Genomic DNA, 13,596 nt, shown 5'->3' with positions numbered 1-13,596 from the left:
TGAGGCGTCCCGGTACCCGAAAATGATCATTTGTGGGACCAATCAAATGCAGGAAACATGGTTATCTAATTCAATCGTTTTTCGTTTGCCCATCTCCAGGAGCACAGAGCCCTGACCCAGTCAACCACTGGAATAACTCCGGCCATAGGAACATTTCACTTTCAGAAACTAGATATGTGTGCGAGTATACTGACAAAAAATAAAGTCGAGTCTAGTACACGACACTGAAGACGGCCTTACAGTTGAGGTCGAAATACGCGTATCTGTCAAATGATACAAACTCTAGTGGAATTAAATGGTATAGTACTAAATTCGGTTTTTTCATCTACTTTATTGAAATCCGTCAAAAACTCACTGAGCGGTGAGAGCTTTAGTTTTTTTTTCCTTTCACTTATGCATATACGGGTTGACAGTCTTAACATAAACTTATCCAAGAACTCCTAGAAGTGCACAACATAACATCTACATGAAGGTGCCCCATTTTTACACGATAAAAACCAAAATATAAAAATCTTAAGTTACACCTCCTTAATTTGACTCCCTGAAGCTATTGTGAAAATATGGGTGTAATCTCACAAATCTTAGAGGGGGCCAAACGAGCTTGAAGTTTGTATGGAGAAAATCAGACTGAACATTTAAGAAAAACGGTTACAATTATATATTCCGCCATTGATGGAATTGTACACGGATAAAAATCTGATTCCCACACCATGATTTACAAGTCATGAAATTCATAAATTGGTTAGGCCATGATATCAGGATGACAAATCATGGTTCTCAGAGTCATAATCATGATTTCATAAACGTTACATCCATAGCGACAACACAAAGCGGTGCACTTTGCTTCAAGTCATTCGCATCGATCACCCGTTATTCATCACGATAGATTAGTACTGTGGTAAAGTACGTGGCTCTCAATCAGAAGGTTCTTGGTTCGAATGTTGCTCTACCAAATTTTGTTTTTTTTTTGTTTTCATTTTATCGGGTTGACTGACAAAAATATAAATAGATCCGAAATGGATGCACGAATCATGATTTTCGAGCATTCGATGCATGATTTCGAGCACTCAGCTGCAGCTTGTGCGTCAAATATCCACTTAAGGTCTACAATAGCCCTATTTAGCACGAGACATGAAAAATGAACCGTCGCACGATATGTATTGGAGTTCAATTTCAATTGTCCCTAATTACAGGTTCCCTCTGGAACATCCGGTGGTCCCGGAAGTAGTCACTATAGTCAACTATCCATTTTGAGTCTACAGTTACCCTATTTACGACAAGACATGAAGAATGAGCCGTCGCATGATATGCTTTGGTGTCAAAATCGAAATGTTCCCTATGCAAGGTTCCCCCGGGGCACTTGGCGGCGCCATGAGTGGCCAAATCTGTACAAGACTTATTTTCAATTTATATTAGGGTATTTTATGATAAGCTAGGGAGAAAACAATATTGCGCGACATATTTTGAGTGAATAAATTGTTTGATCCCAATTCGGATCCACTACCGGCACCGATTCCGGGGAAATGGCCATATATTGGTTGTTTCTGGACCGATATTAATACTTGGCGCACCAATCGCTTCAGAATTTGATCTTCTATCTTCATGTGTAGTAAAATTTTGATTTTTTAGCCGAGACTTTTGCTAAAAACACGTCATAATGTTATTGCATAAGACATGCTTCCGGAAATCCGAATTATCACCGGTATCCGATGGTCATAGTTCATCTCCGTGGATGTACCTCAAAACTAGATTAGTTGACCCGTCTATTACTTCTTAAAGAATTGAAATCGGTCAATTTTTGTCAAAGTTACAGCATTCCAAAGTTGGCCCAATTTTTGCCTGTCCCAGTTATTTTGACAACCCCCTGTATATCAAATATTCCATCATTTGCGATACTTTAAAAATGGGGAGGGTACAAAAAAGGGGGGAGGGTCCCTGCAAATCTTATTACAACTCTTCATATTGTATTTAAAGTTGAAAACATTATATGGCACATGAATTCCCCTGTCCTGAATATAAAACACTGTGTCGGTTTATTGATTAGATTAGATTTTTAAATAAAAAATGCAAAAAGTTCAAGTATATTTTAAAAATGACCTGGGGCAGACACGAACATTCTGAAAACGCCATTATTTTTGTTTATTTTTATACTTTCAAGCCCGGGGTGTCCGGTCTCTGTGCATTCATATCGACTTTTTTTGTCGAACAGTGTTATTCCAAAACAATTTTACGATGCATTGATAGTTTCCAAATAGGATTAAAAACTATGAAAGATTTAGCAGTTAAAACAAAACGGTTTGCGTTTGCAGGAGTTCAAAGTTCAACAATATCGATAAATTATCTAATTAAAGTTGAACATGACATGAATTTCAATGAAAACATCAAAGTTATTGACCAAAAAGATTATGTTTTATTGTTGGCAAAATATAGTCTTATTTACGAAACTCAAATTCCTTAACACCCCATTTTGCATTACCTTCAAAACACACATATTTTCATGATCATCTCAAAAATCTGTCAAAGGATGTTCATAATTGTATTTGGGTTTAGATATACACGATGAGAGAATGGTAGGGCTGTCCTTTGTTCAATTATTGACATAGGGGGACATTGACGTATTCTTGGCAATCTAAGCAGCTGAGCTTCAAAGAAGACAACTATACACAACAATAAATCCCAACAATTAGCAGGAGACACCTGAACTACACTTGAGCACACTTCATTTATTGATTATTATACACAAAACACTATTTTGTTCTCTAAATCATCTATTTTTCCTCTCCAAAGTCACGAGGCACTTGTTCTTTTATCGGCAATGCAAATACTATTATCGGCAACTAAAACGTTCACTTTGGCAATCCAAAACTGTGCAGAAACTAGGTCATGTATTGGTAACTTTTCGTTTAGATCGTTGCACGCCTGACCTAACCTCGAAACATCATATTAAAAAAATGTCAACAATTCCAGCAGTGAATGTCAACTCCATATAAAAAAATCTCAACAATTCCAGCAGTGAGAGTCAAAGAGCAGGACAGTTAATTGAGCGTGATGAAAGAGGGACAGAGAAGGAGAATGTTTCGTGACGTCACCATGCACACTTCTATTTGTTGACAATGTCTGAAATTAAACGTCACTCATCATGTTCTACTCATTGAAATGGCTAATGCAGAAAAATACATACAACACTGAGAACAGCGTTGCAGTTAGGGTAAATTGGTATTATGTAACACAAACGAAATAATAACAAAAATACATTGTATGTCAGTACGAAATATATGTGTATGCTATGGTTCACCGTTATTTCAAAAATTTCCGTCGGAGTTCTGAAGTAAAGAATTTCCATCTCAATCATTTATTTATTTAGTTGGTGTTACATCAATTAATTTGATAAAACCTCGCTAACGATGTTACGTCAATTTACTCGGTCCATGGCTGTGTCTCTCCAACTTCGATTTTGGCCCACGTTCACCAGATCTTGTTGCACCTGATCAAGCCACCTCGCTCGCTGTGCTCCCCGCCTTCTAGTGTCAACCGGATTCGACGCGAACACCATCTTTGCAGGATTGTTGTCCGGCATTCTTGCAACATGCCCTGCCCAGCGCACCCTTCCGGCTTTCGCAACCTTCTGGATACTGGGTCGCCGTAGAGCCTAGCGAGCTCGTGGTTCATTCTCCGCCGCCACACACCGTTCTCCTGCACTCCGCCAAAGATCTTCCTAAGCACCCTTCGTTCGAACGCTCCAAGTGCTTGCAGGTCCTCTTCCATGCTTCATGTCCATAGAGGACCACCGGTCTTATAAGCGTTTTGTACATGGTACATTTGGTGCGGGGGTGAATCTTTCTTGACCGGAGCGTCTTCTGGAGCCCATAGTAGGCGCGACTTCCACTGATGATGCGTCTCCGTATTTCACGACTAACGTTGCTATCAGCCGTTAACAAGGATCCGAGGTAGACGAAATCATCAACCACCTCAAAAGTATCCCCGTCTATCGTAACACTGCTTCCCAGGCGGGCTCTGTCGCGTTCGGTTCCGCCTATCAGCATGTACTTTGTATTTGACGCATTGACCACCAGGCCGACTTTTGTCGCTTCACGTTTCAGGCGGGTGTACAGGTCTGCTACCGTTCCAAATGTTCTGCCGACAATATCCGTATAATCCGCGAAGCAAACAAATTGGCTGGATCTTGTGAAAATCGTACCTCGGTTATTAAACCCGGCTCTCCACATGACACCTTCTAGCGCGATGTTGAACAGCAGGCACGGAAGTCCATCACCCTGTCGAACAAACTGGAATGTTCGCCCGAAATCTTCACGCTATTCTGCACACCGTCCATCGTTGCTCTTATCAGTCTCGTGAGCTTCCCGGTAAAGCTATCATAAGCCGCTTTGAAATCGATGAACAAGTGATGCGTTGGGACTTGGTATTCACGGCATTTCTGGAGGATTTGCCGTACTGTAAAGATTTGGTCCGTTGTCGAGCGGCCGTTGATGAAACCAGCTTGATAACTTTCCACAAACTCATTTGTTATTGGTGATAGACGACGGAAGATAATCTGGGATAGCACTTTGTATGCGACATTCACGATAGTGATCGCTGATCGCACGATAGTTTTCACAGTCCAGTTTGTCGCCCTTCTTGTAGATGGCGCATATGACCCCTTGCTTCCACTCCTCCGGCAGCTGTTCCGTTTCCCAGATTATGACAATCAGCCGGTGCAGACAGGCGGCCAACCTCTCCGGGCCCATTTTGATGAGTTCAGCTCCAATACCACCCTTACCAGCGGCCTTGTTATTCTTGAGCTGTTTGATGGCATCCTTAACTTCCCTCAATGTGGGGGCAGGTTGGTTTCCTTCATCCGCCGTGCTGACGTAGTCACTTCCTCCGCTGTCGTGACCCTCGGCGCCTGTGTTCTCCGTGCCATTCAGGTGTTCATCGTAGTGCTGCTTCCACCTTTCAATCACCTCACGTCCGTCCGTCAAGATGCTTCCGTCTTTATCCCTACACATTTCGGCTCGCAGCACGAAGCCTTTTCGGGAAGCGTTAAGCTTCTCGTAGAACTTTCGCGTTTCTTGTGAACGATGCAGCTGTTTCATTTCCTCACATTCCGCTTCTTCCAGGCGGCGCTTTTTGTCCCGGAATAGGCGGGTTCTTGTCCCGGAAAGCTGTTCCCAGCGCACGTGTGTTGCCGCAGCTCCGGTAGATGGTATGATTACCTCTAAACGTTCGCACCATCTAACCTGTCCAGCACACCTCCTGCAGCGCTACGATGTCGAAACCGCGGATCTTCAGTACATCGGAGAGTAAGCGTGTGCTTCCGATGAAGTTGAGAGATTTGCAGTTCCACGTACCGAGTTTCCAATCGCTAGTCCATTTTCGTCGCTGTGGTCTTTGCTGATTGTTCTGGTCCGTATTCTCTCGTTGACGTTCCTGTGCTGGTGTATTTTTACGGCTGGCTTGCAGGGCCTGACACCAACCCCCTAGATTTCCGGAGGGTCATTCCCCCTAAATGTTCGGAGGGCCATAGTGCGTAGTTTAGCTTAGAGTCCTTCTCTGGCACTCGGACGATGATCAGCCAACCCTGACATGGGGAACAGACGCTGTTGTGAGCCGCTCCTAACATGGAGTACAGACGCTCAAGGTTTGCAGAAGGATGAGCAAAAGAACCCCCCCCCCCCTTCCCTGTCAGCATACGACCAAAGTTCCCACCGGGGGTTGGTTGCCCGATCTTCCCCAAGGTTACTCGTACCCCGGCCAGTACCACGAGGAGGTAGGGATAGGAGTTTCTGGGCAAGAGGCTAAGGACTACATAATGGGGTCTGTTTTATTCCTGTAGGTACGCGAGGTACCAATGGTACGCCATGCCCAGCCATTACCTTGCCTTCCATCTTAATCAACAAAGGTCAAAAAAATTCAAGTCGATTTTTGTGATGTCTCAATATCCATAGGAATTTTTGCAAGAACCACTGACTGAATAACTTAAAAATCTCCTGGAAGAATTTTCAAAGGCATCTCAGAAGAAATTTCCGAAGGAAGTCCTGGATGAATTGTGGGCTTCGTGGCCGTGCGGTTAGCGGCGTCAGTCGTTTAGGCGTATTGTGTCACGGGGTGTGGGTTCGATTCCCACTCCGGGTCGGTGGAAACTTTTCGTCAAACGAAAAATTCATCACTGGGCTACTGGGTGTTATGTGTTGTCCGTTGCCTAATGTTAGTGATCGTTCAGTGTTATGTGTTGTCCGTTGCCTGATGTTAGTGATCGTTCAGTCTCTGTTCAGCCTTTGGCTGAAGACGGTGTAAATTGTGTTTTTAAAAAAATAAAATCTGTGGAGGAATCTTTGGAGGTATTTTCATATAATTTCCAAAGGAATTTTTGAAAGAATTCTGATAAGATAAGGTTTAGCTCAATCACTGATCTCATATCAAAAGTTATTAAAAACAAACACCTGTATAGATTTGGAAATAACGGAAACCTTAAAAACTCCCGAAGTAATCCCTGGCAAAACTTCAGTAGCTAACCATAAATAAATGCTCTTGGGAACAATTGGAAGAACCCGGATGAATTTCTGGGATTTTAATTTCAATTTCACACTAGTAAAAAAAGTGAAATCCTTACAAACTCTTTGATGAAAGTATAATTTCCACTGATTATTTTTGGTTTCGAAAGCTCTTAAAAATGACTGTCCTTATTTATGTAAGCTTTTGAACAACACCGTAATTCGGGGTAAAATTGATCAGCGGGTAAAATTGATCGGAATGTCCCTTCAAGTATGAATCATCATATATCAATGGAAATTTTTCAATGCATGTGATGGTTCTTATTTTTCATATATTTATGAGATAATCAAAATTTACCTTTTTGTAAAAAATTGGTTTTGTTCATGCCTAAACTTTTCAACTTTTTTTTCAATGATTTCCATGATTGTGGATGACACTCTACCCATGATTCATGTCTCACGTGAATTCTGCAAATGATGTAAGCCAGTAAAATGTGTTTTTTTACTATATATAGCATCTTCAAAAACGATTCCGTCTTTAAAATTTTCATAAATATTTTCATATCAGAAATTTGAATAAATAATCTATAAATATAAATATAAATATCTAATGCAATGCAGAATTTTCATAGGGAGTTGCCTACCTGTAGGTGTACACCGCGTTTCAAGGTGTTTTTATGTACGAAATAACTCAAAAAGTAAATGACTTGTAAGAGTTTGGCCTTCAGGCGCCAAAACTTTAGAGTTCTGTTTGATCCTTCGACCTTGACGCTTGCTCCTGCGGGAGCGGGTGATGAAGGCGTGATCAAAGATGTTGCGCGTCGGTCGAGTAGTGAAATAAAAAAGCGTGAAGGTGTGGCCAATGCCGTTATTGAATTTAAAAATTTGAATTTAAGTAAGTAACGTCATTTTCAATAATACCGATCATCGTTTACTTGGGTGACCAATGTTACCAGCTAAATCAAAATATCACACAAAACATTTTTTTAAACATGCCTAAATATTTTTTTAAAACTAAATAGAGTATATAGCCTCGAGCGATGGGTGCCAGTCTGTTTCCTGATTACAACAACGACCGTTCAGTTCCCAATCTAACAATTAGCGAGTTTAATTAATTACAATTTTCGTTAGTTTTCTTTTGTCAAGATTTTACTGACTGGTCACCTAACAACAGTTTTACAGAAAAATAATAAAATCACGGAATCAAAATAAGAACCAGTGCTTTTCACAACACTCAATTATCCAAAAACTCGTTGTTTTGTGGTGGGACGAAGGAAAATTGTAAAAATTTCAAAAGGGGTTCATTGAACACAAAAGGTTGAAAACTACTGATCTATAACAATGTCTATATTAATCATGAATATATTCACCTATAAATAAAAATGAAACTGTATGCTAGAACCATATCATACCTAACCTTAATATCCACCCTCAATTTCAAGAAGATTCAACATCCTTCCCCAAACGACATCTTATTATTACTCCGACGGTCACATCGTCGTCATCCAACCCGTATTCGAAACTAATAGACAAGTCCAATTCTAATGGTTTCCTTTTCTCGTTTCCGTCACTTTCGCCAGGTCCTCTTCAAACTAGTCCAAAGGCTAGCATCGCTCCGAAGCGGCAGCACTTCAAACAAGCCGAAAATATTCTCCAAAGGCAACAAGAAGAAGAAAAAGAAGAACCCATCCAAGTGTAGTGGTGAAGATTGCACCGACACCGAAACTGGTGCCATTCAGAGCCAAAACTTGGCCGGCGAATCGAAACGTCGTCCATCCGTCGGAAGTGAGGTACCGGTCGTGGACAAGAAGGCACGCCCCACGGAAGACGGTCCTCTCGATCCGAACTGGTACGACAGCTGCTCCGCCGAACTTGGTTGTAACGACGACCAGTGTTGGTCCAACGGGGCAGCAACCGTGCCCGACAGTGGCAATTATCATGCTGAAATTGCCTCCGAGCAGCGGAAATTTAGTGGCAACGTAGAAGACGAAGTGTGCCGTGATTTTGACGCCGCCATCGCCCTCGTAGAAGGCTACGGAAACGCTGCGGCCGGCTGCAGTAGTGGCGGCGGTGAAGCCAATCTAGTTAACATTGGGAGAATTGATTGCATAAGCAAGGGCGCAAGTGAGTTGGCCAGTGATAGTGATCTGTTTGTGCTGCAGAACGGTGCCGAACTGAACCATGGTCCCGTCGGCGATGGAATAGTGCTAGCTCTGCACCACCATGACGCTAATAATAATGTGAACTGTTCGTCGTCGTCGTTCTTTGGTCAGCAGCAGCAAACGGAAGCAATCATGGGGGCGAACGTTTCGCGGCATCACGAGAAAGGGCTCACCGGTCGGCGGGCCCAATCAACTGGTAAGTTCCGCTTCTGTAGAATTTCAAGTTTTGATCGAATTTTCACCGGCGGCGATTGCCGGGGCTGAAAAGTTTGCCGATGGCCATGGGCGTAGTCAGGGTTTCCATCAGGGGAAAGGTGAACGATCTCAAAGGAATTAAATCCAACATATTCGACAAAATTCAAATTTGTATAAAGTGAACGAATTTAGATTCAATTCTTAGGTTACGGATTTTGATCCAGCATGGTAGCAACACAGATGTATGGAATGTCCAGCTCGGAAAGAATATATTTCCAGTATTATCCAATTTGTCATGTACGGTATATAATAACAGTCATCTCTCCCTTACTCGATATTGAAGGGACCATCGACTTAGGGAGGTATCGAGTTACAGAACATAAAACCAATGCAACTGCGATCCAAGGGACCATCGAGTTAGCCATGAAAACCAACTTTTACTATGGTTCTCTAACTCGATATCGAGATACGGAATATCGAGTAAGGGAGAGTTTACTGTATTTGAAACCTGGCAACACTGCTCAAATCAAATCAATATAACTTATAAAAACATCAAGTTACTCAAAAAAAAAAATATTCTCGCGTTCAGTATCATAAGGGCGTAACTGCAATGATCGATTTCTCTTCATCGATTTTCTCTTTGACTTATTTCTCGGCCGGATGACTGTTTTCGATTGCTATTTTTGGTTCAGTAGAAAGTACTCATCGTCCTTCGTCTTGCTACATCGTAAAATGTTACGAAAATCTTTTGATTTTCGCGTATTATTGCAAAGAGAAAATCGACGAAGAGAAATCGATCACTACAGATACGCCTGTATGATACTCAACGCGAGAATTATAAAACACACGGACACCGTCTTCAGCCATTAAACTGCACAGACTGTAACTTAACTCTAGACAACGGACAAGCCAAAGAAAATGAAATGGCAACAATTCAACAGCAAAGTAATGTTAGAATATACTACGGTAAACAAAAATTACATACACTCATGAAAACTTTGAAAATAACGCTTGTGTTTGCTAAATTTGCGTTCAAACAATTTTCGCATTTTAAATAATAATTAAATATTTCAAAGCTATAGGACGATAGTAACCCCGATTACTGAGAAAAGTTTGAATGGGTGTCATTTGCTTCATGTTGAGAGCAAAAATATATTGTTAGCTGGCAGCACTGCTAATGAAGTATAAAACTAAGCTTAATAACTCAAACCAATTGTAAGATACACAATGCAAACCTTCTGCAAATTTGGAGCCATCATGCCCCCTTAAACATCAAATTTTTAAGTGCTGGAGAAGTTTAACAGCAACTAATGGGAGTATATGGGGCCTAAAATTGCGTCCATTTTCAGCAAAATCCACGATGCGCTCTAAGATATCAATTTTCCCCCATTTTAACCAGCGTATTTGATTCGGGTAAAATGTAAGAGTGTACAAGGGGGTCTCAAAAGAGCCAAAACTGCATTCCAGAGTAGTTTACGGTGCATTACATACAGGATTACTGTAATTCTAGTGAACTTGATCCCTTTTGACAGTTTTAGCCTAGAAATACCTGAAATTTCCCTAGGGATTGATTCAACTATCTTGCAGAGATTCTTACAAAAACACGAGGAAAATCATTCAAAGATTTCTCCAGATTGTTCTTTGGAAACTTATGCAAGAGTTTCTTTAAAAATCACTCATCTAGAGCTTCATCCTGTTGATTTTTTTTCTGAGAAATGTGTCAAAAACACGTCCTGGATTTCCTTTAAAAATTCTTGCATTAATTCTGAATAAACTCGTGTCTTTTTTTAATTTCCTGCAGATTTACTCTATAAAATGTTCATATATATTCAGCGAGAATTTCTACAAATATCCCAAATTCTTTTAAATTTTTCAAAATATTTTTGTTAAAATGAATCTTTTAAAAATTTCTCTGCGGTTTTCTTCAGAACGTTAACAGTGGATTCTACTAGGATTTTTTTTCCAGAAATTGTCACAAAAAATTCTACAGGAATTCCTTTGGATTTAAGATTTTTTCAGAGACTTCTCCATGACATTCTTCAAGTAACATCCAACAGTTTTCCCATTGATTCCTCCTCGAAATCACATCAAATAATCGTTTAGGAAACTTCCAGAAATAATAACCAAAGATTGTTTCAAAAATAAGCAAGGGACTTTTTCAGTGAATTAAAGAAATTTGACAATTCTTAAAAAAATCATTGGGCTGTCAATGCTTGGAGACATTTTCCCTAGAACTGTTTCTGGGATTTCTGCAGCAAGTTCATGAGAGCTTCTCTAAGTATTTCTTCAAGAATTCCTACGATTGATTCTTGAGAAATGACTATTTATCATGATCTAATCGCTTATCAAAGTGAATCTTTTGACCCAACGATCCTCCCCATTAACAACCATCCCTCCCAGTAACCTTTGTGGAGATGCAGAGGCAAATACGGTCTCCAAACAGCAAAGGTTACACACTAACATTCCTTCCCTCAATCCCACCTGGCTGCAAGGACGTAGCCGGCGCCGTTATTGACCTTGTATAAATAGAGGCACTGAATCATGCACACTAAAGAAGATTATGGCCAATCCCAGCCGAACTTCTAGTTGATTCTTTGTGTATTTTCACTGACTTCGGTCAATCACGGAATAGCAACCATTGATATGTGTAGTCAGTCTAAGCTTAGCTAAGCTAAGAATTCCTACGATTGATTCTTTATGGAATCTGGCATATGCTATATTCTAGAATTTCACCAGAGATTCGTTAAAGAATTACTACCGAGATTCCTCGATTGATTCCTCAAAGGATTTTTCATGGAATTTATCAAAGTATTTCGTTAGAGAATAAGATTCCGTAACACTTATATGGGGGGAGACGATGTTCTTGATAGTGTGTCAAAAAATGTTTTAAGTGTAGTAAACAATCGTACTAGTGGGGACAGGGGGTTGCAGATCCCCTAATTTGACGTGGTGTACACAATTGATGTTCTAATAATCCAGAAACTCTTCCAGTAGTTATTTTTTGCATACTCCAGGGAACCTTTCAAAAAAAAATTTCCAGAATTCCATCAAGAGTTCCTCTAAGGAATGCTCTTAGGTTTCACTCCAAACCTTCTTCAGTTCCCTAACTGTTCCTTAAAAGGGGGAATTAAAAGGTAGATGGGAGTACCTTGTACGTTTCAATTCCGCCCTAAATGCTTATTTTTGACAGATACGCGTATTTCGACTACCACTTGCAGTCTTCTTCAGTGTCAGTTACAGTGAAGAAGACTGCAAGTGGTAGTCGAAATACGCGTATCTGTCAAAAATAAGCATTTGGGGCGGAACTAAAAGGTACTAGGTACTCCAATCTATTTTTTAGTTTCTCTATGGATATTCTGGTCAGACGATTCGAATACATTAAAAAGTGTTCCTTAGAGGTATTTTCAATGAATCTACTTGATTATGGAGTACACCACCGAGTATTCTTGCAATAAATACTACAAGCCTGTTGTCATTTTCCTAAGGATTTTTTAATGGAGCTTTTGTATGATTTTTCCAAGAATTACCCCGAAAAGAGTGCGCTTCGGAAGCCTAAGCAAGTGGTTTAGTTTTTTCACCGCTGGAGTAAATGTGTTTTTTCTTCCCCATATGTGTCGACATGTCTCATATTTAGTCTTCATCTATGTCAATAAATAACTTTTTAATTGAAGTAACATGTGTCACATAACTTACCAGGGGGAATCAAATTGTGTAGCTTCTGAATTCTTCCCTAACATTATCAAAAACTCCTTTCCGTGGAAACCATGAATATGCAGAGGTATACTCGATCTTATTTAACAATGGTTATCACACTAACATTCCTTTTTTTCCCTGGTGACCGTCAGGACGTGGCTGACGCCGTTATTGACTTTGTTATGTTTGGAATTTTCGAAATCGTACACTGAGGATGGTAAGCTACTTCCAAGCCTTGTCTGTTGATTCCTTGTGCAATTTTGATTGTTCTGGCCAATCACGTAGTAGCAACTACGGATTGTCATCTATGCTCATGTTCAATTTTTCAAGAAGTAGTCGGAAAAAATTTCCAACCATCAATTCATGAATGGCTCTCAAGATTAAATTTCAACTTATTTTCCGTTATTTTTTCCCCTCCTGACGCCCATGTCAATATGGCCGTTCCGAAATCAGAAGTAAGTGGCAGCCACCGAAACGAATCGAACGAGAATTTATTCGGGCTGCCAACGCGAAAATAAATGATCTGAATCGCGAGCGTCGAAATCATTTCTTCTCCTCGCTTTGCTGAGAGCTTTGCAGAAAGTTTTTCAATTTCCATCAGCTTACGCACTGCCTTGAGGCCTACACACCCAATTCCAAAATCAGATATTCTTCGCAAGATTGTTAGAATTCAACAAACGCATCCCGTCCTCCGCGGCAATGTTCGTTGCCGTGGGCTTTTTACGGACTCGTTTTTTATTTCCTTTGGTCATCAGCGTGGGAAATTTAATTTAAAGCTGTTGAAAAATTGATGGCTCGCGTAACGAGCTGCAAGCGGAACAACAGATTGGACTAGCAAATTTTGTTTCGGAGAAATGCGCCTTAAATTGATTCACAGTACTCCTATAAGTTTGAAAGAGATTTATTGGATTGTTTTTCGATTTAATGCCTACGGTTTTCGTTGAAGTCAATTAATTTAGAAAGTTTAATTACTACCGTTAGATGGAATCGCTTAAGATGATATTGCAGAACCCCAGAAAGCTTGGAATCATATGCAATCAATTTTCTACAAACTA

General features: G+C 40.5%; 1 protein-coding gene across 1 annotated transcript in view; it reads left to right on the top strand.

The window, feature by feature from the left end:
• The window catches only part of LOC5570598, a 434,882-nt gene that overhangs the window by 250,532 nt on the left and 170,754 nt on the right, over positions 1 to 13,596 (top strand). Inside the window, exon 4 of the mRNA XM_021842919.1 lies at positions 8,072 to 8,849. Within this exon, the coding sequence (XP_021698611.1) occupies positions 8,786 to 8,849 (64 nt within the window). The 5' untranslated portion in view covers positions 8,072 to 8,785. The remainder of the gene's footprint in view (positions 1 to 8,071; positions 8,850 to 13,596) is intronic.

Source organism: Aedes aegypti, chromosome 1 (genome assembly GCF_002204515.2).
Source record: "Aedes aegypti strain LVP_AGWG chromosome 1, AaegL5.0 Primary Assembly, whole genome shotgun sequence".
Lineage (NCBI taxonomy): Eukaryota > Metazoa > Arthropoda > Insecta > Diptera > Culicidae > Aedes > Aedes aegypti.
The sequence above is the reverse complement of the archived record's forward strand: the minus strand, read 5'-3'. Positions and strand labels throughout refer to the sequence as shown.